This window comes from Boleophthalmus pectinirostris, unplaced genomic scaffold (assembly GCF_026225935.1).
Source record: "Boleophthalmus pectinirostris isolate CB_2022bp ecotype Guang Dong unplaced genomic scaffold, ASM2622593v1 HiC_scaffold_5, whole genome shotgun sequence".
In the NCBI taxonomy this organism is placed as follows: domain Eukaryota; kingdom Metazoa; phylum Chordata; class Actinopteri; order Gobiiformes; family Gobiidae; genus Boleophthalmus; species Boleophthalmus pectinirostris.
Genome location: NW_026571404.1, coordinates 18,792,005 through 18,818,898, shown reverse-complemented (window position 1 = coordinate 18,818,898; position 26,894 = coordinate 18,792,005). Strand labels below are relative to the sequence as shown.

The following is a 26,894-nucleotide window of genomic DNA, read 5'->3' as shown; positions in this document are numbered from 1 at the left end:
AAAAAAAAAAAAATTAGATTACTTACTAAGGTTGCTTTCATATTTGTTCTGGTTTAATTACAGTTTAGTCCGAATGTAGTCTTAGGTAATCCTGTTCCAGTCTTGGTTTAGTCATTACGTAGTACAGGTCTATTTCTGGCTAATCACAACTCTGAATTGTTGTATGTTCAAGTGTGAATACCTTAGGTTAGTTGGTCTGGGCTATTTTTGAATGGAGAAAGTACTATCTTTTGTTTTTGCAATAGCGCGTCAGAAAAAAAAAAAAAAAAAAAAAAAAAAAAAAGGGGATTGCTCAAAATAATGTTTTGTAAGTCTTGAGACCAATAAGATACTGGGCTAATGCTGCTCCAAGTCCCTCTAGTTTGCACTATGAAAAAACTAAATTGGTTGATGATTCAAACGCTTGGTAGCAACTGCTAATGAGTGCGAAATAAACATAAAAGTAAAAATAGACCACTTTCTGCTTTCTTTAAACAAAAAACAAGTAAGTGCAATTGAGGTCATTAGTATGTGCTTTCTAACTCTTGTTCTCCTTTCTCCTCACATCAAAGTCAATACAGATAATTAGACAATGCACAATGGTGTGTGTCCTGACTTCCCTTATATCATCATGTGTGCCACCACCAGCATAGAGGATAGAAAGTGCTTCATTGTTGTCAGTGGGAGAAAATAAGCTACCATTGGCTGCCATGTATTGATTTGTTGATTGACTTATGGCGCGGTCTGTTATGAGCTCTCTGCTGCTGCTGCTGCTGTTCAGGGAGCAATCTCCACAGATCACACAAATGTCAGGTGTAAACTCTACCAGTCACTCTGCCTGCCGCACAGCCAGAAGTCCCAGTACTACCACATCTCTAACTGGGCTGTAAGATCGCATATTGTAAATAAAATTGCAATTTGAATGGTCGCAAAAAGCAAATCACAAAGACAACACAAAACAGCAAAATACTGTGTCAAATCATGTCTATGCCTGTAGTTTAGACCTCTACAAACATGTTCTGAAATGCATGACATCTACTATTAGTTCAGCAGTTCTGATTTCAGGCTTTTCTCAAATGTTAATGCTCCTGTCCTGGAACAGGTTTAGAATGTGCCTTTGAATAGAATAGCATTATTAAAACATAAAACAAATCTGATCTCAGCTGCAATGCTTGTCAGAAAAATAGCTTAATATTTCAGCCATATCTCTAACCACAGCACTGCTATGTTGGTCATGCTTCATGTGCTATAGGAGTCTGAGTGTTACCTGATCCTGCAGTTAAGCATTTGACTAGTGAGTGATATTACAAAGAGAAAGCATTCTGTCTGGGCCACAGTCCAGTGTTTGTCACTTTGCACAGTCCAGGTTTAGTTTCATTGGCAGCATTGATTACAGGAAACGGATTGTAAGCAAGAAGATGGGGGATTCCTGTATCTATAAAAGGATCATATCCTAATGGTTAATCTGAGATGCATATATGCCACTTTAGGAGGCCACATAGGAAAGAGGGTGCAATAGAATAGGTCTTCTTTGACTTTGGCACATAATCCATTGGTTTTTAAACTTTTGATGTAGCCATCCACGCCACAAATATTAAATGTAAAGGTGTGAATGCATAAGCCTAAATTCAAAAGTGACGTTTAGCACCAATCAAACTATTTACCACAAATTTAACCTATTCAAGAACATGACTTCCATTCTTGCCTAAATAACATTTCCCAAAGTAATAAGTACAAGTTAATCATCACAGATATCACAGTTTAAGTATCAAGATAGTGAAAGCCACTCTTGAAGAAGGTGCAATTAAATAGGTCAAAGATAACATCCAAGCATTCATTATCATTAATTTGTACTTCTAATTAGAAAGTCGCGACACAATTTTCCATTGCTGAATAAAATGTAAAAACTGTACAAGTACAGTTTTGGCCCAGAGGGCCAAATGAGGCCATCAGACCATTTTTTCTTGACCCTTAGGCTTCCAGGTGAATTGGCTCATATTGTCATAAGCAACACTTTTTACTGCAACTTTTTTTAATCCACCTCGATAAAACCAGCTATCAAATATTTAGTGTGTCCTAATGAGGATCTAAACATGAACAAAGCTCTGGTGACTCATTCTAACCTGTTATTATGCACATATTTCAATTATTCACTATCTTGACTCTCTGATTTAACCATAAGAAAATAATTAAACAATAATTCAAGTGGATGTAAGGGCCAATGAGATAATGCCACACTGTGTAATCTTCTCTCCATTTAAGGTCTTAAACTGGTCTTGATGTAGTGAGAGCCCAGAGGTGACTCATAAAACTGTGAGCAGGGGCAGATCTTTTAACAGCGTTGGTTATAGCAGTCACATGACAGACGAGGTCGGGCAGGTGTCACAGAGCAGATTCTTAGATTGCTCCAGCTGACTCAGGAGGCAGAGCTACTGTGAGGCAATAGCGAACAAATGAACGAGAATGTGATTTGTTCTCAGTTAAGTGAGTTAAACACCACAGCAGATGGTCCGGGTAATGCAGGCAAGGATAAGCAAAGACACAGATGTATAGTCCTCCTTCAGGCTCATATGCTAAGTCCAAAAAAAGGAAAATTACTTAATAAGAGCAGAGAGACTAGATTTTTTATTTTATATTTAAAGCGTGCGTGACTTTTAAACCAGGTATCAGGCTTTGTTCTGCGTTTGTGATCGATCAAATGTTTACTGTTAGATACACAGCAGCCTTTTTGTATATGTTCAATATATAATATATAGAGGAAATTTTGATTTGTCATTTATATGAACAAACTCAAGTCCCCCAGCCCATCCAAAAAGGGCCTGGTTGGGTAAGCATTTCTTATACCAAATCTTTTCAACCAAAATATTTACTGATGTGTGGTAAACACAAATATCTGCTTCTATTTATCAAACTGATGCAAAATTCTCATCTGGTTTTGTCTTTGTTCTGTCTGCCTTGCCCATTCACCCATTTTCATTTCCCAAGTGGAGGAAAAAGCTGGATCACGCCCCCGGCAGCAAAAGAGGGAGAGCAGGAGGAGAAGTAAGATGAGTGTAGAGTACTGGGGAGGCTGCAGGCAATCACAAGCGCACATCACAGCCACAGAGAGAGGAGAGAGAGAAGAGAGGGAGAGAGATAGGGCGATAAGGGGGAGGACAGTTAAATGAAATTTCCAACACATTAGGCACAAACCCCAGAGCCTGCACTATAGTCAAGAAATGTATAGGGGATGCTGAGTGACCACAGTCCAATGAACATGTTTTTTTTTTTTTTTTTTAATAGATATATATAGGAAAAGTTAATCCATAGTACTGGTTTAGACCTGGGTAGTCCTGATGTACACTTGGATAAGAACCAGTTTTGACCTGGATTAGTGAATTTTATACCAGATTTAGCCTAAATGTATGAATACTAAAGAAAGAGTCCAGCGTCAAAGCCCTGGTTTAGTCCTGGTTTAGTCCTAGTTAAACTTGACAGAAAATCTATGAGCAACTTTTCCTTTCCAAACACTATAAAGCATATTGTTAGACCTAAACAACTTGCTGGTATGCTGTGGACAGGAGACTTAACAGGCTGTTGGTAATAGTGTGTCCAGGTACAGCCCAGAGGAACAGCCTGGACTGAACGAGACTGTGACACACAGTGACATTAGCAGAGAGCCCCATTGTCAGAGAGCTCAGTCAAGGGCATGGAGGGGAGAGGGCTGTGCAGACACTGGTCTCTGCTGCTGAAAGGATGGAGAAATTGCCTTGGCATGCTGCAGGCGCCGATATGGAACAGACTAAATACAGCAGGGCATTTATCACATGAGAGGCTGCTGTAAGGGATGTCCTGACACCTGAATTGAATGTATCTAATATACCATCACAAGAGAGTTGGTAAGTATAAAAGGTATATTGGATACAGAACCCTCCAAGCACACAATTCTCAGTTCCAAGTCCAAGACAGAGTAGACCAAAACATTAATCATTAGGGAAGCTATTTAAATGCCCTATCTCTTTATCATTATTGTATCAGTATTTAAAGCACCATGCCAAAGACTATTTAACTTTTTCTCTTTTTGTATTACTCCACTAATCAAAATAAATAGGTCCTGGATAAGCCTTTATTGTCTCCAATTGGCAGAATCCATCTTGGACATCAAGGGGATTATGAAAATAGACAACTTCATACATCACCATTTCTATTTTTCTTTTCAGATAAATCAAAACAGATAAGGTAAAAACATGCAGACAAAGCTCATATCAACAAGGAACATTTTCAAACATCTCAAAAATTTATTCTGCTGCCCTATTTGATAACAGAGCAGACAGGAAATGTTAATATCCATTTGTATTCTGAAAAATAATTACTATTTTATTGGGACTTTTATATCAATAATGGATGTGTTACTGTGTGTTAATCTGATTACTTTCGAGTATTCAATCCTTTTCTAAATCTATTTAAAATTTTGACAATGGCCAATATGTGATGGCTAGCTAGACAACTGGACCTTCACAACAGTAGCTTTTGTGGGAACAGGAAAACACTAAAATGTTCCTACCAATTGTTCTTTATGCAAAATCCTTTAGTATTTAGGGATCCACACTTAATCAGGGTCATGAGGTTTCAGGAGTGCACTAAATGAGTTGGATAGCACTGTGCCTTAAGTGCAGCAGAGATGAACGAGCAGCCAGAGAACTGCCTTCATTCATAATGGAACACACAACAAAGCGGTCCCATCCCAGGTGTGCAGGCCTCTATGAATGCAAACAAAGGAAGGTAAGCAGTGGAGACTATACGGGACAAAATGGAGGCTACGCAAAAGCCTGACACATCCAAGAAATAGTTGTACATCTTTCTTATATAATGCTTTTCTCCTGATTTATGGGCCCAGGTGTTCTGCAAGTGGGATCTGAAGGGCAAGCAGAGAAACATGAAAACATTACAAGGAATCCTGTGTGTTCTGGAAATGTCAGAATAAACAATACAAAGTTTATCACATTTTAAAACCAGTCTCTGTTCACAGAGGCCATAAACTGATACAGGCTTAATGGAATTTGAAAGGTCAAGAAAGGGCCGTAAAATTTATGGCTAATATTACGGTGGGCCCAGCGTGTAAAAATGAGTGGAGTAATTTACTTTTTACTTTTACACACAAGATTTTTACTTTCAAATTGCAATTTTTTGGCAAGTTTGAAAAAAGTATAGTATTAATCGTGTATATGTTTTGTTTTTTATAGGGTAGTAGTAGGGTTGTCTCTAGGGTAGACAAATAAAAACATTTGCTTATATATTGAGTGTCCAATTGCATCAATACTAGGCAGACATCATTTTTTTTTTTTTTTATTTAGTTTAAAATTCTGGCTACAGATAAAACACAATGGAACAGGTTTTGCAATGTGTGTGTTGGATGTCAGCACAAATACTGAAAAAAATTGCTGGATTGTTGTAATAAGACTATTTACTGTTGGTAGTTAGTTAGTTAGTTAGCCCAGAAAAAATTGGTGTTTGAATTTCTATTTACACAAAGCTGTTCTGTGCTTCCTTGACAGATAAATAACAACAACATAACACATTTGGATCAGTTCTGTCCTATTTTATTTTTGTTTTAAGAAAATAAATGTTGTTTTTATTCGGGTATAGTTAAATCTACAGTATCAGAATCAATAAAAGGAAAAAAAAAAAAAAGCTGGATCTGTGCATCTCTAATAATATATGACTATGTCTTATGACAAAAACATCTTTCATCTATATTTCAATTGTTGTTGTTTTTTTTGTTTGTTAGTGTTTAAATGGCTATTTTTCTTCGATACTTTGAAATAATAGTGGCACTTTTTGCTGCCTCATACAAGAACCACATCTCTTAGAACCAGGGAGATGAAGGCAGCGTTCAGTGGAGCAGAGTGGAGTGTGGGCGTGTGGAGGAGGGAAGCTAAGAAGTGAGGAAAAAAAAACACAAAATCTCTGTCTTATGTGTGTCGCTTTGTCGCTGTGTATTAGCCAAACAGTGATACCAAGTGTAGACTTTTAGCATCAGTCAAAGCCACAAATAGCATAGAGACATCATGAACGGCCGACATTTCCCAGACTGTATTACTGGAAGACGAGCAGGCATGTTGTAAATATTTAAAACAGAGCTGCCAATGCCAAAATGTAGCGTTTATACAATTCACAGACGGTGTTAGAAATGATTCTGCCCTGCCTACAGTAAGACACTTCAGGCTTGTTTACATATTGGGTTTTCCAACATAAGTTACGCTTACAGTTAAAGCACAGTTCAACCTTAAAAAGACCACACAAGATGTTATAGAAGATACATAACTTGAAGAGGGTAAGTACACTAGCTTCAAAAGACTTAGCACTCTAGCATTATGTGGTCTGTAACTCTAGAAAAGCATCAATCACATAGGTCTCTGTCATATGTCTCCAATGACGTCAGGCATAGGATGGGGTCATCAGGGGCTTCTGTGGGCATTGGTGTACACTTGAGCCCATTACACAGGCTGAATATAGAATGGCTCAGAACACAGCTAACTGGTAAATCAATACATCTAAAGTGCCGGCCATCCATAATCTAATTTTTATCCTCGCCGTAAAATTAACTTTATCGAACTAAATACATGATCTTATACATGATTTAAATAATGTTATATAATTAATCATCTCAACCAACTGGTGCCTGGCATGTCATATTACATAAAAATGGCAACCAACGTCAGTCTACCACAAAAACTTCAATAAAACTGTTTGCATATATATGTAATTAAATTAAATGTGCACTGTACAACTTTTCTGGTGAACTAGGTAAGCCACATGTCTGTCTCCTTGCAGATGTTATTGCTTACCTGGAATGCACCCCAGTATTAAAACTTAGCCATCTCCATGGAGACAAGCAGGAGGCACAAAAAGGCTTTACAGGTCAGATCTGTGCTCACAGTGAGAATGTTTTTCAAGGTATTTTTGAGCAATAAAAACAGCCACAATGAAATAAATGCTAGAAAACATGGAGACAAGCACATAATGTACCCTGAATATGACAAATATGACAAAAACTATACAATATAATGAATTTATTGAATATCTGTGTATGAAATATTATTTTAAAATGCAAGAAAAATGTGATGGCTCTAACCTTGTCTTGTTGAATTTATTCACTGAGATGCTGCTCGAGCTATTCCTTTCTTTCTGTAACTGCCATGACTTGTACTACATGTATAAATTACAGTATGACAAACAAAGATATCTTTCATACAGTAAGGGCCACCGGTACCCTCATATATTCTACACCAGGAATCACTGGGTCAATGCATTAACTAGCTCTAGCATGTCATTTGTCATTCAAGTCAGATTCAAAACGCAGAGTAAGGTATTTTTCCGTGCACCTCTACTAATGATCACATGGGCAGCACCTTGCTATCCATCAACGTCTTTTACTACCTTGTTTACAGGCTGACTGAGCACATCAATTATCTTTTATATTCAATTTTTCTGCCATTTTGACCACGGGGCATGTTCACCCGTCGACACAACATGGCCTTTCTGAGGTGGCTCATTATTGCAGTTTCTCTGTGACACTGCTAGGAGCTTTTAGACGATTCCACTGGTTCGTAGTACCAGGAAGTGACCGCACTGACCCGCAATAATGAGCTCATAGGCTAGTTTATGTTGTACTATAGTTTTAATGCAAAGTCAACAGTTTGGGGCTGCTGCATCATGCCCAAAAGTTTTCCATTAGGAGAATACTGCAGAGCTTTTATAGTGAAGCCGCTATAGGAAACTTGACTTATGACTACAGGCCTATATTCTCAGGTTTTATGGGCGAGTAAGAATACGTTTACAGTGTACATGATAGCTTATTCTGGTTCAAGGATGATATTATCCAAGGTTTTAAATGTCAACAAATATGCCTTACACCTAACAAAAATATCTCTGAAATGGACCAATTCTAGTATTTCAACAGCATAAAATGTAGTACTTTTACTACCTTCATCACATCTGCGGTTGCTCCCTGGTAATAATTTTCTTTTTATAAGTTGCCAAGTGAATTAACCAGAAGGCATTAGAAGACCCTGGAGAAAAGTCACACAATGGTTCCTGACATTATTTGATCTAATAAAGATTTATATTCAATAATGTGTTTAAAAGGACGCGTAAATGTGAAAGAAGCCCCCCAACCAATTTAATAATTCAAGGGCTGCAACTTCCTGTGCAATGTAGCGTTACATATTTATTCCTGGCTCAACAGTGGGATATAAAGGGTCTAGGGCAGGGCAGTACACCAACAGATGCGATCTATACTTTGTCTGCATTGCTTCCATTGTTGTGTGTGGAAAAAATGTTTTGAAGCCTAAGACACAAAAGATAGAATGGCAACAGAGCCAGCTTATAAAGACAGGTAGCCTTCAGTTCTCTGTGAGCAGGAGGACATTTTGGAGAGCAAAGAGTTACCAGGCAACAGTGATTTCAAGGCTTTTGAAATGAAAAAAACATCTCTTGAATCTAGTCTATTTACCTAGTTGCTTCCACTGTCAGTTTTAATATAGTACCCCCCACACTTTCTTGAGCCTTGTGCCTTTCACAATATTCCTTGCAGTTGAAGCTGTCTAGATTTACATAGTATATCTGGTTTCAGTATGTGTCTGACCTCATTGCATCTTACAAACTGTGAGTATTTGCCTGGGTACACCAAAGACATACAACCTCATGTCATTTATTAATGTAACTGTTTTTTTCCCATGTATTTGAGCAAAAATTGTCTTCCCCCAGGACAGATGTATTGTATAAGCAGCTCTTGAGGTAAAAATATGTCTACTGCATGTTGTTTGCATCTAATTAAGAAGAATTTTATTGTCAAGTAATCATGAAGTGCTAGTTGTTGTTAGCTTCTGTTACAGTAAAACTCTGCTCTGCTCTCAGAGTTGTGAAACGCAGTTATAAACTCATCACAGTAAATAAGGACGGTCGGAATGCAAAAAGTAAGTGAGCAATAATATTGGACGAATGCAAAACATTTAAAATGACCTAGTTTAGGTTTTCATGTTTTTAAAGACAGTAAAAATCAGGTACCGTGCCTTTTAGTCACTATAGTCGCTATTTGTCATATTATAAAAATGACTTAAAACATTTTGATAGGTATTCATGCAACATTAATGCCAAGGTTGTGAACTTGTACACCTGGCTGCCATGCCTGTCAATTCAAATCTAGCATCCTGACCCTGCTTCTTCACATCCTGTTAGCTTTAATGTAAAAAAGTCTGAATTTACAAGATGGCTCAATGCAATTTCAACAGTATACCCACCGCCTCGGGACACAGGCCTAAGTGTGGTGTGAAGTAAAATGTTTTGGATAGGCTAGCTGTTATGCCACGTCCCATAAGCACATGTAATACCTGCTATTCTTCTTCCTCCATGACTACCTCCTCCAGCAGCCTGCGTCCAGTGCAGCGCCTCCCCAGGGATGCCCTCCGGACCTGGGCCTGTAAAGTCTTTGGCAGAGAGACTTGAAAGCTCAGCTGGAGGTACACAAAGGGCTGAATCGATCTCCAGTTTTGTGGCCTATACTTTAACTTTCACTTGTTCTTTGACAATGATAAGTATATAGTATAGGTGCAATTATTACAGCAGAGTAGAGTAATATTAAAGGTGCAATATTTAACTTTTCTTGTGGAATATATTTCTATGGAGACAAACAAGTGATACAACTAGGCCAATTTATAGGAAAGCCTACCATGCTGAATAAGAATGCAACCTTTTTAGCAATAAAAACACCTGAATGAATTGATTGTTTTAATGTCATACTATGGAACATTTCAGGTAAAGCAAACACCTCTCCAAAAGACTGGTGGCAAAACACTACAAAAAGTTACACAGTGAACCTTTAAAGTCAAAATAATCAAATGCAGCCCTGATCAAAAATGTTATAAGCATAAAAACATAAAAACAATATATTTAGGTGTGATTTACTGTACTAAAAGGGTAATGTGTGTTCTGATTCCTGAAGCATTAGTATTCAGTTTTGGCAATAGTCACATACTATACCAAATGTCAAGCTGCACTATATACAACGCCTATAGAAAACATAAAATGACGCGTATAGCTCCCTTATGTTAAAGTCTTGCATCATTGCCTCAGAGAGAACACACCTTTATATTGTGATCCGTTGGGAACAGCTGAGGCTCCATACTCAAGATCAATACTTCAGTAACTCTGCAACTGTCTCTTCCCAACAAGTAAACAGCTGAAACCAACCATCTGAATAACTTCATCAGCTGCTATCAGAGCCATGTGCTGTGCATGTGACCAAATGCCTGAAGAGGAACATCAGAAACAAACTGACTGTAGCCACTGGTGCTGTATTCACGATCCAAGCGTCACAAAAATGTTTGTCATCTCTGTCCACACTCCACACTGAAGCTTTGCATATGGCCAACATTTTACATTTGCTTACAGCCCCCCATCCCTGTCACAGAGCATGAAGTCATTTTTAGGGAAATGTTGTGTTAAACTTTTATATTTGGAAAAACATAGCTTCACAACAAGAATGCTGTTTCAAAGATATGGTTCACTAAACAAACCTTTTTTTTAAATTATGATAGTCATAGCTATGCTCATTGCTCAATTGTCAATCATTTCAACCACATCAAATCACCCAATTATTGTAGATCTGTATTCATTATACAGTGATTTGAATCAGCTCAGCCTTGTTAATCATTTATGAAATCAAAACTGGCAAATATTGCCGCACATGTTTGCCAAATACAACATCATTACATAGTCTGTTGTAGTAGCTTTGTTGTGCATTTTTGTCCAACAAAATCCACTGTGTAACTAATGTACTAAAATATAAAAAAATAAATGGCATGAGCTACCAAAGGATGACAAATAATCACGCTATTATTATTTTCTGTCCAACATTTTTAATTTATCTTTATTTATTTGTTTTTGCACTAAAAACTATATTTTTGTAACTGTAAATGAGTTTTAATTTGACTAAAATGTCAGAAAAAATATAAGCTTTAAGTATTTGAACGTTCTGGGCATGTCTCACCGGAAGGAGGCCAAGGGGAAGACCCAGGACACGCTGGAGGGTCTATGTCTCTCGGCAGGCCTGAGAACACCTTGGGGTCCTCCCCGAGGAGCTGGAAGAAGTGTCTGGGGTGAAGGAAGTCCGGGAGTCCCTGCTTAGCCTGCTGCCCCCATGACCCGGCCCCGGATAAGTGGAAGAAAATTGATGGATGTACAATGAACGTGAAGCATAATATTTAGTAATATAATAGTCGTGGCTAACATAACAACACTGACAGATAAGTAACCATAGAAACTTGTGAACAGTGACATCTGGACAGATAATAACAGAACATCAGTGACTGCTGCAAAAGCTTCCCATTGGGCGAGCTGAAAAAAAACACTGCTACTATGGTCCTATAGTGCTGAATCATAGATATGAATGAAAAGATATGCGTCAAAGTAAAGTCACAAGTCTTTGTAAAGCCCATCCAAGGCCCAGTGCAGACAGTCACCATGGAAATTCGTGCTTCAACAAAGATCTCTCTACCTCCACCATGTCCTCTTGCATCCTATTTATAGCCTATTGAAGCCTGCTGGCGTAGAATGAGTAGCACTATGAGAATGGAAATATCTAGTATCTCCACCTCTCCTCCACGTCTGCATCACCCGCACAGCTTTATCTCAAAATAAAGGATATATTTTTTGAACAAGCCCACATGCAAACAACCAGCTTTTTATCCAATATCTCCAGTCGTGCAAGAAGCAAAGGCACGATAAGTATATGTGAAGCTGCATGGCTTCAGGGTTATGCTAATTCTCCAAAGCAGACAGTGGGCAGCAGGTCATAGTTTGCTTGCTACAGATGAAGGTTTTTGGTCTTTGGTTCATGTTTGGATCTGGTCTCTTCGTGTGTGGAATAAAGATGATCACAACAACTGGCATCTTAAGGTCAACAGACTTTTTCTTTAATGTTCGCAGAGCTCTGAGTGGGAGTGAGTTGAGTGCACAGTCAGGCAAGTGGTGAAGAAAATAAAGATGGCATTTGCAAAGTCACTTGGCCAGACAGCACAGGTTTTCTCCAGAGGCGGATTTCAATATTTAAGTTTTGAAGAAGTGAAATGGTTTGATTAAGAAAACAAATTAAGCAAATATAATTACAAAGGAAATGTAGTGTCTTCTTGTGTTAATGTAATAGTTTAATGCTCTTATTTGTAAGTAAAGAAGTGATTTCTCATTTCATATATAGACCAAATAAACCATGACATAATTTCAGATTCCTTAATGGGACTATATCAACAACTCCAGAGTTTCGGTTGGATTGACACAAATATTTACTAGAAGGTAGGACTGGGCAATTTTGTGAAATTTCCTGAACTTAACCATTACAGACTTTTAGTCTTATAGTCAAATTTCTTACTTCAGAGTTTGCTGCAAGTAACATGCTTTCACTGACAGAAGATTGGATGTGAACTTCTCGATTAAAAAGCAACAGCCATATCCTTGACGAGTACAAATGACTGAATCTTGATCTTGATTCAAATTTGATTAATTGCACAGCTCTACTAGAAAGGGATAATATATTTTGTTATTCATGCACAGTATAGCATGTCTTTTGAAGTTGAGAAGTCCTCACATCAACATGCATGCTGTTGTGATCACCTGGAGTGCAAAAAGGTGCCTAATAAATAAAATGTATATAATATATTATTATAATTCAATAAGAAAAGGGATCAAAATCCACAAGCTTCTCCATGGAAGTGAGGAGGGATTATCTCAAAAGTGAAAGTCACAGTGCAATAACACTGTCAGGGCCCACGGGAAAACCCTCCGATCATGTGGATCCTTGTAATTAGCGTTAGCCACAGTGCGTGTCATGCTTATTAATATCAGCACTATAAAAGCACAAACAAACAGAGCTGTTTTCTCCATGACTGAAAGAAGAATGCATTAGGACTTTTATTTTCCAGAACAGATGCCCATTGCTCTGCAGGTTCATAATTTTCAACTCCTCCTCTACCTAAGTGTGTAACATTAAAGACCTGTTGTTAAAAAGAAGTGCACTAAACCGGTAAGTGCTTTGATTTTTCTTTTGCACCCTGCATCCAAGATCTCATCATCAATAGATTACAGCAACATGGGCCATTTACATAAGCAATTTACTGGCTGCCCTGTTTCTATGAGGTGCCTTTGAGCAGACACCAGATTGTGTATCTATGTTTACTCCCTGTGCACTCCTCACTGTATCAGAATACACCAAATACAAGTGTGTATGGAAATTCAATATGCAGGTGCACACACATACAAAGCCTATTACATTTGGTTTATGATAGAGGCATGAAGTGGGTCCAAATGTAAATTATTAACACAGCCACAGTGAATGCAGCCGATACAACCGCTGATAGCTTTAGCAACTTTTCCATCCCTTATAATTAAATGCCGACATATCTCTGGTTGTGTCATTATTGTAAATCACAGTGGTGGACTGCTTTATGGCAATATTAGATTTACAGACATTGTGTCAAAGAGCATTTATTAAAGTAGTTTTCTGGGGATGGAACGTATATCAGATTTCAGAAATTTATATCAGAGCTTGACATTGCCAGTCGATAAATAAAGGCATGGTCATGTCATATGATTACATTCAGGTAGGAGACATGGGTGAAATATAGTGCATATTTGCTCAATGAACAGATACAATCCTTTGACACTGTGTAATTTTTGTACCTGACCTGAGTACAAATTAAAGGATAGGAAGGGCATCTGGTATAAATTATATGTCAATTTATTATGTAATTGCTCTAGTCATACTAGGTTGTTGAAAAGATTTGCTTTGGAAATGTTTTAGGATCCTGAAAGTATAAATATTAGGCTAGATTAGGCGAAGAGTTTTGGGGTCCTATAGGGGTCTCAACAATTCCCCTATTGACGCTATACATATTTAGGATTGAAATATGCTAATCTAAATGCAATGTATATGTCAACATTTAGCCAACTGTGTTGAAAATGAATCTCTGCGTGTTATAATAAAAATGTAATTTCTTCCTGGGTGTACATTCCCACACAGCTGCTGTAATAGGATTATCTGGTCAAAACCTCTGGTCCACACAGAAATATAGAATAGCATTAAACGACTTGAAAAGTGAGTGTATGCAGTTGAAATGCGCTGAGATGGCAAAAAAGCTCCTTAACCCTGCTATATGCCCAGGCAGAATACACTTGACCCCAGCTCTCTCTCTCTTTCCCTTTAGCACCCACATGCACTGGTCAGGCCATGCCTTTTTCACATATGTCTCCTACCATTGATCCATTTGATATAGGGGTTAATTAAAAGAGACAGGGTGTAAGACTCAGGCCACACAATCCATTTAAAACTGGCCGTTAAGTGGACAAAGGAGGCTGGCTTCTTGGCAACTGCAACACACTATTCCACTCAAGTCCTGAACAAGTCAGACAATGGCTAAACTTAGATTACAATTAGCATGTTCAGACATGAGAAAGTTGAAAGACCTGTCTGACCAGTACTTTTAATTCGTACAAATAATAAAAATCTGTATGGAAAAAAGAACTAATCCGTTTTACTGTTACAGATGCTACAATAAAAAAAATTATAAAACCACTAATTTAATTCCAAGAAAGATGTTGCTTATCATCCTTATTCAGTTCTGATGGAAAAATGTACTGGGTGTTTTCCAATGCAATAAAAAAAATCTGGTACTTCCAGTCATTCAAACTAAGTCCATTGTCTGCGAGGTGTGTTTGTTTTCTCCTTGGTGACATCCCTGCCTGTGTGTCTGCCAGGGCACCACTACAATCTGAATAATTACTCAGCAAACAAACTGGGCTGAAGAAGAGCTCTGTGTTTCTGGAGCTCATTGACTCCCTGGACGGGCTCAGAGGAGGATCAGTCTCTGCTAAGGCTCAGGCCATACTTGTGCTGGTGTAATTAGGCTGTCACAAATGTCATTCACAAACGCAGACAGCTCATATCGTTCCACACAGGCCTCCTGTGATACTGGGAACAACAGATTGAGACAATAAGATATTTGAGAATGTACTAGATGCTTGGTGGTACAATTGGTACTGAATGACAGATTTTCATGATGTGACCTTCTGGTTTGAATATTTTTTGTATTTTTTTCCTGAGCAATTGTCAAATAACTGCCTCTCTGCCTGTAAAATATGTGACCAGCAACGACAAAAATATTTTTCATTTTCCACTGTTTGTGATACAGTAATCCCCGCTGCTTCCTTAAAGACATTATAAAGGCAAGTATTAAAGTAGTATCTTATTATTCAGTTGCTTTACTGCTCTTCATACAGGAGGGAATAAGGAGCAGCCTCTAAGATAAACAAATGATGTAAAACTATACAATAGACTTATTCAGCAATTTCAAGATGTTAATATTAGTGAAACTGTAGTACAGAAGATATAACATAACTAGAAAATGTACAGTACTATAAAATACCCACTTGCCAATACACAACACACATAAAACAACAAACATTAATTTATTCCTTTCCAATCCATTCCATTAAGTATTTCTTAGGCTTATGGCAAAACCAGCTACAACTCACATTCATTTATTCTGGGCTATTTATTTAACATGTCATTATTGGACATCGTGTGCCCCTTTACCCTCACGCCAGAAATAGTGGGTGACAAGCTAGTAACAAGCCCTTATTATGACATGTGGAACTAATGCAAAGAAAACCACCCGGGGTAAGAAACATGCTAAGTGAGTCTACTATTCTACAGTATAAATAATCATAGCAGCTGCAGTAACAGAGTCTGACGCTGCGTCTTACTGACCCCTGCTGTGGACCGACCACTCACTCCCACCCAGAATGACCTCCAACAGAAATGGTCTCACCACTTTCATGAGATCTTGTTTAGCCATGACCGAAGCAGCCCTCATTTCCCTGGTAACATTACACCAGCATGTTACAGTGCATTTACAAGTCTGCTACAGATAAGGTCTACAAGAGCTGCCATACCACGCTGCAGTGGTTCTCAATCTGTGCATAAGATAACACTGTTAGTATGCAAAGATATTCTGTATTCTCATTTACAAACCTAGTGCAGTTCATTATGTAACTTGCATAAGGTTAGTTTACCTTAGTTTTTTTTTTTTTTTTTTTTTTTGCTTTTTACACTTATTTAATAAAATTCCAACTGTAATTATTCACCTATTTTTCAAGGGATTCTTAGGCAAAAAATCAGTCACTACAGACTGTTTTCACCACAACATACAAACAGCAAAATGACAGGATGAAGCACAGACTGAAAAAAATAGAGCGTTAACAATAGGTAATACTGATTTAAACCTGGTTTAAACCTAATTTTTGACCTGGTTTAGCTGTGTTGTAGTATTTGTTTCAATGTATTTTTGTCATAGTTTAATCTACTATGGTCCTCATAATTTATTTAGTTTTTAAACAAAGTATACTCCAAAGTGCAAGTGAAAATGGACTTTGTTTTCCTTTTTTCAAACTCTGAAATCACCAGGAGAAAACAGGTATAACAAACTCGGAAATGTCAAGGCTTCATCTCGTTAACCTTGCACATCGATCCAGCGGGAACAAAAGGACTACTTATGAGCTGCAAAGTGATTAGAGCGCCATTAGCCTTGTTGTCTATGGAAGGGTCCCTCCAACAATGACCTCTGCAGAAACCTGTCTGCCACATAATAGTACCAAAGAAATTAGACAGACAATGCTTTCAGAAAGACGGGTAAGCAAGCATTACCTGGGTAATAATGATAAAAACTCAAATTTCCTCAATGTGAAAAGAAAGATCTATTCAATTATAAATATACACAAATATACTGATTGTCCAAGTGTGCATGTACATTAAAGTGTCACGATAATGACTATATCGACTTATCGCTCATATATGATCACTGAAACAATATTTTAGGGGGGGTCAATATTTATTGTGTGTAAATTTTTCTTACTGAGATATTTGTGGTTATTTTTGGTCTTTTTGATGAGGTTGAAAAAAGGTTGAATGAATAACTTCTATAACTCATTACAGATGCAAACTAAGTACTAAAGTGTTTCATTCTGCTATTCATGTGTTGCAGCTCATGTTTTAACAGTACTGGACATTTAGAACATTTTTTGCAAATCTGCACTTTGTTTACTGTGTCACTGGCGTAAGTTTCAATATTATCATTTATCATTTATATTTACTTCAGCAATATATCACACTTCAAAATTTGTTCTGGTGACAGGCCTAGCTGCACTGTATGAATGCATAGACAAATGAGCAATGTACAAGTACAAGTAACATGGTTATAATATGCTAACATGCTGCAGTACAATGCTTACGAAAAAGATCCGCACACATGCTAAATAATTAAACATATAATAATGTGATGGAAGCTATTGTCACTGATAATGAATGCTATGCAATACAATGCACCATCTGTCCTCATTAAAAACGTAGACCCAAGTTAGCCACTGCAGTACCAGGCTAAAAAAGAAAATGGTTTAACAGTTGAATGGATTTTTCCATTTGTGTATAGCAATTCATTCTACAAGAAACAAACCAACAATGTTTCTGAATACAAAATACAATTTAGAGCAAAAATATTGTGTAATTTGAAGTATGCACTTTCTCTTTTTTCTTGTGAAGCATGACATGGCAGCGCAGTAATTGGACGCAGCCCTAGTTTTCTTTCAATGTGGGGTGAGTCTAAGGACAGGGAACTCCTCATTTCAACAAGCATTAGTAACATAGCACTCATTCATAATAACTACTGTCTTTGTATGGTTGGCCGCTTTAACCATTTCTGCTCAAATGTAGAATGGATGTTTCTGACCTTACTGACTTTTCTTTTCAATTATATGTGCTAGGTCATAATTCATTGTCCACAGTCTAATAAAACTCACCCAATCCTTTTCAAATTGGCATAATGGTTCAGTACACAGAAATCTAAATAAAATTTTGATTCTAATGAGTAATTCTCTTGTATTAGACTTAGACAAACTTTATTGATTCCACAAAAAAATATATATATTTGGACACAGTAGCTCACACATCACAATATACTATAATATCAAAAAGAAAAATATGAATGGTATAATAAATTCTAAACAAGAAGCAGAAAGAAGCTTATTGTCTCATTGTCTTTCATTGTACTTCCAAACCAGTGTTACTCCTGCTCGGTTTTGTTAGTGATTCACACTGAACTTGTACTAATAAGGGTATAAGCAATCAATACCTCCTGAAGGAGAGGTCGGCCCCACCTTCCAGCTCTCTAATGGGCTGCATATGGAGGATATTGTTATTGCATAAGACGAAGTTCAGCCCAACCCAAACAAAAGCAATTTCACTAAACCAATAGAAAACATTTAATGCATTGTTTGTAGGTGCAATCTTACACACATATTACATTAAGCAGGCAGAGAATTAAGAAAATAAGAAAAAAGGTTGGCAGTTCAATTTCCACCTAATCAATTTAGCCAAGTCTTGTCTTGTTAGGACAAAACATTTTACAGTTCCCATTACCCATTCCAGTCACACTATTCCAATCTGTGGCTCTGAAAGTGAACATATTTATTATTTATTTTTTCATTGTAGTTTGTTTCCTGGTTTATGGATTTCAAACTTTGTGAGGCCATTAATATTTAGGTGTTAGAAGTGGGAATGTTTATAATTAGGTTGTAAAATTACAGCTGCACTTTTAAATGGTGCACTTGAGACAAAAAGGTGCACTTCTTTCGTTAAACCACAAACACATCATAGTATTCTCCTCATATTATTCACAGAAATGCTGTTTTTGCTCTCACCCCAGCACACATTTATTCATACACCAATGCACATAGACTCTGAAACCAAGTAGATATCTTGCCTAAGGAAATATACAATGGCAGTCAGCACAACTCCGAGTGGGGTTCCTCATTTAGGAAAGCTTTGCCACACACCTTCATAGAAAAAGGTTAATCCAAAGTCAGACCACGTCTAATAGCATTTGAGTTTCCAGAGGTAATGGACTGAAGTTGTCCTTGTTTTAGTTCTGCTTAACTCTCTGATGTTTTGTCGTTTTATGTAAATCTGCATTTCATTATTAATGCAAAATAATTAAAACACACTTTTATGTAACACCTCAGAACACAAATTAGCACTCTAATAAGCAGATCACAAACAGGATTATAAAAAGCCTTATATAAAGCCATTTAGATTTACCTCCACTCACGTCTTAGCAGTAATGCAATGCTCTTTTACAGCAGCAGGCAAAACTAGAATATAAGCCTCTATGTAAACAGGGCGACTGGTGCCATGGTGCTGAGTCAAGTCTCTCTGAATGACAGCACAACACCACGACGGGGAAATGCTTTCACATAATTGTTTAAGTCTGTGTGACAGATTTGGACATCATCGACCTTCATACAAACTAACCCTGCCCTGCTTTCATTTGCAGCTCTCACTGGGGCCCATAAATTGCCACAGATTAGTTTGGCTGTTGCGCTCTGACCCTGTCCCAAACCTGATTGTGTGGCATGGGGGTTTGGGGGTGACCTTCAGACTCTCACCTGCCCGCTGGCACAGGATGCCACCAACCAGACATCCGGACGATGAGAGGGACTAACCAAGCGTTACTTCCATCCATCATCACATTACACACACAGGACCGATTTAATGTCCTTTCAGAGCTGCAGAGACATGCTGGGCCACACTGAAACATGTGAAGCAGCTAATTAGTCTATGCCAACAGCAGAGGTTCAGCAGTCATTTAGTACACCAAGGGTGAAATCCCTTCTCGAGTGCTAATAAGGACTTTGTCCATCACTATGGTCTCATCCATTAGAGCGCTACAACACTCTCATAATCAAGAGCTGATGTTTAGAAAAGACACTTCTGAAGTAACTTTATCTGTGTGTCCCTAAAGCTAAAACAAAACTGAGTCAGGCTTAGGCTGAACTCTTCACCTCTCTGTTCAAAGCACTGCAGGTCAGACAGCTGTGAGATATGTGATGTGGATTGGTGTATCCAACAGAAACACAACAACACAAAAAATATGGTCTATGGAGTGTGAAGAGCGTGCTTTCATGTAATAACCAGTTTTCTCAAAAGTGCAAAGCTAGTGTCAAATATTCACTTTTCCTGAAGTGTGTAAAAAATACCAAAGCTGTAGTAGCTCAGCTGTGAAAATGTATACTGTACTAGTCACTTGAGACAGTAAAACACAACGACATGTGGGGAGAGCTGCTGAGGTTCAGAACAGAAAACAGAAGCATTTCAGACATGTGCTGTGCAGAACAGAAGTGCTTCATCTTACAAGGGTCCAGCTGGACACTGCAGATCTCAGGCTAAGATTTATAATAAAATGACGGCTCATAATCATTGATATTTCTGGATTTGGCAAAAAAAAAGCTAGCATAAATATGCCATCTTTGTTTTTTCAATAGTCACCTTTGACCTGCATGCAGAAGAGCAAACAACAGTTTTACACATGAACAGGCTCTGTTTTACAAACAAAGCATATAAGGATAAGCAACATAACAACACTCTCACTCGAGTGTTTCTGTTTTCCAATGACCTCTAAAAGGGCAATGCCTGTCACTTAGTACGAACCCAGACAACCAGCAGCTGTTAAAAGGGAAGAGTTAAGTAACAGCTCTCTTCTGAAGCCTCTGCTCTGATGCCGCAGCCTAAATCATATCTATGATGGCACAAAAAGCAACTCTATGAAACCTATAGAGGATAAAAAGAAATGTATGATGCATGACACAAACTGTGGTGTAAAATGTGGCATATTGCAATTGTATTAAATCAGCTCTATACATAACATGTACATTACAAAGGCAAAAGGTAACACAACAACAACATGATCAGGCTTATGTTGGTGATAATCTTGATGCTTTCAGTATCCCTGTAGAGAATCTCTTGCTGACTCCAATTAACAAACATCATCCATGGCCTTTCAAGGGGTTCACCACTGAATTTTGAAATCACAATATTTTATAAAATTTCCAGTTTTAATATTACTAAATCATAATGCAAAACAAAAATGCCTCAATTCTTATATTATCCTAAGCAAAGATCTTTAAGAAATCTTTGATCAATGTATCTACCCATCAAAGAAAATTCATTAAATCCAAACTACTGCTTCTGTGCACAGTTATAATATCAGTGAGGATAGATTGCAGGGGTATCATGGACACAGAAAAAGCGATAACAGTTAACATTCAAAGCATAGGATAAGATGCCCTGGTAATGGCAATGGCAATGAAGTAATGATAAGTTATCCATCAATCAACTCCATCTGAATGTATAAGTAAGTTGGATTAGCATAATCTTCTTGCATGACAGCCATTGTGACATTTCATTAATATTAAGGTCAAATTGTTTTCCCTCTCCCCTTTGCCACAGGTAAATGTGAGGTCATAAATAGAGATGGAGTATGCCATAATATTAGTAAAACTGCATTAAGGACAGGTTGATCAATCATTCAGCAATTTTACCATCTCACAACAGACCCACAGTCACTTTGTTATCACACTAATCCGGATAACTTCAGTGGTGAGACGGAGAGAATAAATTAGTTTACTCCTACAATGATTGGATTAAACTGAAGAACTGAGCGGCAACCTTTTGGCCTCAACACCACACTGCAGCAACCTAAGATCAGACTATATGGTTAAAAGATCTATTATAGTCAGCCTGAGACATAAATGATAACTATGTTGCAGAATGATTGGTGACATTTACTTAAGAATATCTTTAGATTTATTTATTTTTTTACAAAAACATCTTTGAATCTAGCTCATTTTAATTACAATTTTAGCTTTTATCATATTATATAAAGCTCCTAGCCCAGACACACCAGATACAGTACAATTCTGTCAAATAAGAGGACTAGACTGTTATAGAGATGCATTTGGGCACTTTCAATGGTTTTGTTAATGTGTTATCGCAACTATGAATTTGGGTTTATTATGCTGTCACACTATAGTAAGAAGGGCTAAACAAGCAGCACTGATTCACAGAACTCAGGTGGGGTCTCAATTTAGGATAGCCCCTGGGAGCACTAACTCATTCCACTCTGAATCCTGATTCCATTACAATGATAGGCAGTTGCCCATAGCAAATAGTTAAATGTGTACTGTGACTCAAGCTGACTCAGTAGTAAATTAGGTTAAAATGTGACCCACTAGTGCCCATTTTCTGCTATTTCTGAAACATGGGCACTTATAATAGTTCTTTATATTTGCCTAACAGTTCTATCACAACACTGTCTTCTTAAATACATACATAAAGAAGACGATCGCCATTAGTAACTTTGTAGTATCAACACTATTACTGCAGTATTCATTCTGTATTAGTGGTGCAAATTACTAGTGCAAAAACTAGTACAACAACTACTACTATTTTATTACTATGCACAATATTACAAAAGCAGAAATGGTATTCTGAATTACTTGAACAAAAAAGCTATTGCCCATAATTCATATACTTTTGCCTGACCTATAGAAAATGAAAACCATACACAGTTTAAACGTGACAGCTTTTATGAATCATTATGTCAAAATCTCTGTAGATGCTCTGACTGAGAGAGAGATCTTTATTAGAAACAACAGGAGAGATGAGAGTCCTCACTGCAGTGGAGTGGTCCAGATGAGAACAGGGGGCTAGCTGTCACACATTGACAGGAGTGGGTTTGGGGCTGCTGTAGATTCACTTCATTCATTAAGGCAAAGACAAACAGACAAACTGAAATAAAATGACTGGAATAAAATAAAGAACATATTAGGACCAACTCTGCTGAGGCAGGAAAAACTGACAAGAGAATCAACCGTGCAAAATAGACCTCCACTTATTTTAAAGGGAGGAATATTTCTTTCCCACTGGGTAACTGTGCAGTAATGTAATGGCTCACAGTGGTGGGAGTAGTGGAGGTCACTATGAGCATTGACCAAGCGTGCCTCTAACAGCTCTATATCTCACTATAGGCTGTTCTGTCCTACATGAGGTGAACCACTGCACATGGCCCCTGCGTCTTTATAGATTCACTGTCTATGCCTATATGTGTTCAGCAACAACTTAATCAAATCAGATCAAGGCGACTTTTCAGAATAGGGAAGGAAATATAATATGAATAGGATATAATATCTGTTTGTGCTACTGTAAAGACTGTGTAGCTGTGGTTGTAGTAACTGAGAAAGGCCAGTGCTGGAAGTGCCTTCACTTCCTCATTCTTTCAAAGTGAACTGCAGCCTCCTCCTCCTCAGACAGGGAGTGGGGCGTGCAGGCAGGAACAAGATGTGCAACTATATCACACAGCACTATAGTAACAGTGTGGTAATCACAAATTATATTTCTGCTATAGTAAGCACAGCCCTGTGAGTCTGTATGTAACGCAGCAGTGGATGCAAAGGTCCTGCATCAGCTCCCAGGAAAACCCAGGGTCTCCCAGCTGAACGGGAAACACCCGCAGGGAGGGGACAGGGCAGCAGTAGGCTGGAGAGTCTGACATCACTCAATGTTCCTGTGAACTCTCGTGCGTATGTGCCCAGATCACTCCACACACGCGCACTGTAGTTTCCTTCTGCTATGGGCACATTCATTATTCTGAGTTTGCTGCACCACCAGCACGCAGATGCTGCATTTTACACTTCACGGAAGAAACGAAGGGAGCATCGGCCATAGCACAGCCTCTAAACCTGCAGACAAGCTTAGGCTACAGGTTAGATCCTTAATGCTCTAAAACAAGACACTCATCCGACTGGAGCTATGCACCCAGCCCCAACATCTGCTGCAGAACCACACAAACCGCGAGATTATCCGACACCTCCAAGACACTGGCTCTGTCCGACACGCTGCGCTCGCTGCAAAGTTGAAGGACAAGGCGGGAGAGGCTGGACACTCGATATTAGGCTAAATGACAGCGACACCGTGTCCAGGCCAGTTACAGTAAACGGTGGGGCAGCGCCAGGGGGTGTTGATGGGCTTCAGCAAAGCGCTCCAAAAAACTGCATTGCCATTGCCAAAGCTAGGCGTCCCATTGTGAATTAAACAAGCACACAAGAGGCCAGGTTAGGACAGACATAATAGCTCATTTCACGCTTCACATCCCCACTAGGTGTTATTACAAGTCAAGACTGGCAAATCTTGAAGGCTAGTTAGCATTACTTCCTTAGCCAGCCCAGCCACCACGGCAGCAGCAGTAGCTCCACTGTCTTCTTGCTCTCCCCCCGGTTCTACTCTCTCTCTCCGCGCACACAGCCGTACCGTCCTGGGACTTACCGGTCTTATGTGCTGATGGTGCCGCTGTGATGAGACAACAAGTGCGGGTAGGCTGCCGGCCACCGCTCCGCTGCTCCGGGACAACAGGAGGACTGATCTGCACACTTTCGCAGCCATCTCTGGAGTGAACCTCGCCGGGAAGGAGACTGCTGCGGGCGGACCGAGACGCACCGAGGGGAAGAGGGAGGGAGGTGGGCGGGGTGCAGGGCCGGACTACGGCTGCACACATGCCCAGTGCTGCACCACTATGCAAACACACACAGCTAATACAATACTGGATTTGTGAGCTAATTCACACAGCATAATGGACTGTATTTAATTTGTCGCATTAGTGCAATGTAATGAAATATGCCAACAATAATTAGATTTCTCAGGTGTCATGAGAACCTACAATGCAGGCACTGTTTGCACAAGGTGGTAGCAGCAGAGTGGATCTATTTATTGACTGGCCTGTCAGAAGAGGCTAAACCTAAAACATGCAAATATCTTAAGTTGGGGATTTAAAGCGTTATTGTATAGATTTGTAATCAATAGAAACAAATAGGCCTTTTCCTTGTGATTGACAAAAACACACTTTTTAGAAAACATTACAGTTACAGACATTTTGATAAACAGTCGCTTCAAGTTTAAAAATGTCCCATAGCATTCTTGAGATATCTTTCTAATGGTTTTGGCACACTTTCTGTGAATGAGTCTAATATTAGCATGCCCTTCATTCACTCTTGTGTCCATGTCCCAAAAGAGCATAGCATAATAACCTTTACCATGAAGAATCAGGAATAATTTAACCTATCTCTTGACTATAAGGCAGTAGCCTATATATACTCGGTATGCTTATAGTTATTTGCATTTTAAATCCCCAGAACCCAGACTGTTTTCCTCAGCGTCAGTCAGCCAGGGTTAATATACCGAATATGAGCTGTAATGAGCTGTTTTGGTCAATGAATGTTAGGGAGACTCCCTTTAGAGGAATGTAACCTGTTCTGCTTAAACTTTGACCAAGACACAGCCATAATACTGTCAGCCACACCTGCATTGGACACTTGAAACTGGCAAGCAATGAGCAGCTACTGAATTATTGATTTTAAGGCTAAATGCATTTTGTGACTTTCCCTGCAGAGAGGTATCTTGTAGCCTTTTTGTCTTAAACATATACACACATTACATATAGCAATATATATGTCATACTTTTATGTTTGCCTATGAAATCTTAATTGTGAAGTCATCCCAGTTCTTGCTCAGGTTCTGGGCATCACTGAGTGTGGGAGATGCAATTTAAATGCAAATTGTCATCCACGGACAAGGACCTGCCCCAGGCCCCATAGGCTGCATTGATTCACCAAAGCGAGTCCTTGTTTGGTGCCAAATAGTACTAAGCATTGTCTGGCATATACCTTAACCCTGCATTTTAGCTGTATTATACATGTTTTTGCTGCAGTTTACATATTTTGTGCCTGAATAAATGAATGGCATTTTACAATCAGTGTGATAACTTATTATCAAATTCATGATGCATAAATACATATTATTCACTACACAATAAGTGTGAAGTCATCCTTATTGTTAAAAACAACACTGTGCAACAACAACATAACAAAACATAATTCTCTTTTTAAGAACTATAATTAATTCAAGTGATTGTATTATTCCGATCTAATCTTGGGTGATGTGAAGCTTTTTTACACATCTTGACTCTAAAAAAGAGAGGGATAGTCTTCTTTCAAACACTCAGTATCTTGATTGCTCACAGATGGATGGTTTGTACATTGCTCAATTGAAAGGTGTGTTTGCATGCCTTGCCTGTCCATACATGAGTCAAAAGTCACATGTCAAAAGACTATAAAAGGTTATGTTCAAAATGGGTGTGATATTTTATCAAAACAATCACATAACAAGCTTCAACTTATGTAAAAGCATATGACAAAATAGGTGTAAGCTACTTTTGTCTGCTGTGTTGTTACTTACATCCAATTCAAGCTCCTCACCATTGTGTATAAATCCCTCCATAACTCTGGTTACCTCTCTGAGCTCCTTCACCATCACACCCTCACCCGTGCTTTCTGTTCAGCTCATGGCAACCTGCCCACAAGACCTGGGGGGACAGGGCCTTCTCCACTGCTGTCCCGGCCCTCTGGAACTCTGGAACCCTCTGGAACTGGAATAGAGGGTCTACTAACTCAATGTAGATGTTATAGTTTTTCCTGAATATGTTCTACAGTATGGTATTTAATTTAACTATGTCTTTAACTAGGTCAGATTTGTGGAGAAGTGGGCTTGCTTACAGTGAGAATGCATGTCTTTGTGGTGGTTTTGAGAAATAAAAATACCTGTAATTGAATAAATACAATATGTATTTGTTGTGGAACATCTCAGGCAAAGCAGTAACATTACCATGAAGCCATGCAGATGACGGACCCTCCACCAGAAAAATCACACAGTGCTCCTTTAATAAAAGTCATGAAAATCCATCTCTTTCATTTTTCTCTCTCCTTTCATTAACTTTTTTGTTTCCTCTGTTTGTTCTTGTCCTTGTGTTCATGTCAAGTGCTATACAAGTGTTATATCTTGTTATTGATGCTACTATATTTGTCTGTAGTGGCCTGAACTGTTCTTCACCTTTATAATGACACAGCATGGGGCTCAAGTTTCATAGTCACTGTCATTTTACAAATTG

At 38.5% G+C, this 26,894-nt stretch overlaps 1 protein-coding gene across 3 annotated transcripts in view; it reads right to left on the bottom strand.

Moving 5' to 3' along the window:
* The window catches only part of mcu (mitochondrial calcium uniporter), a 64,389-nt gene extending 40,011 nt beyond the window's left edge, over positions 1 to 24,378 (bottom strand). For all 3 annotated transcript variants that reach the window (XM_020921226.2, XM_055162618.1, XM_055162619.1), the window contains exon 1: positions 24,221 to 24,378. In XM_020921226.2, coding sequence (XP_020776885.2) covers positions 24,221 to 24,337 — 117 coding nt within the window. In that variant the 5' untranslated portion in view covers positions 24,338 to 24,378. The remainder of the gene's footprint in view (positions 1 to 24,220) is intronic.
* Between the last annotated feature and the right edge of the window lie 2,516 nt (positions 24,379 to 26,894).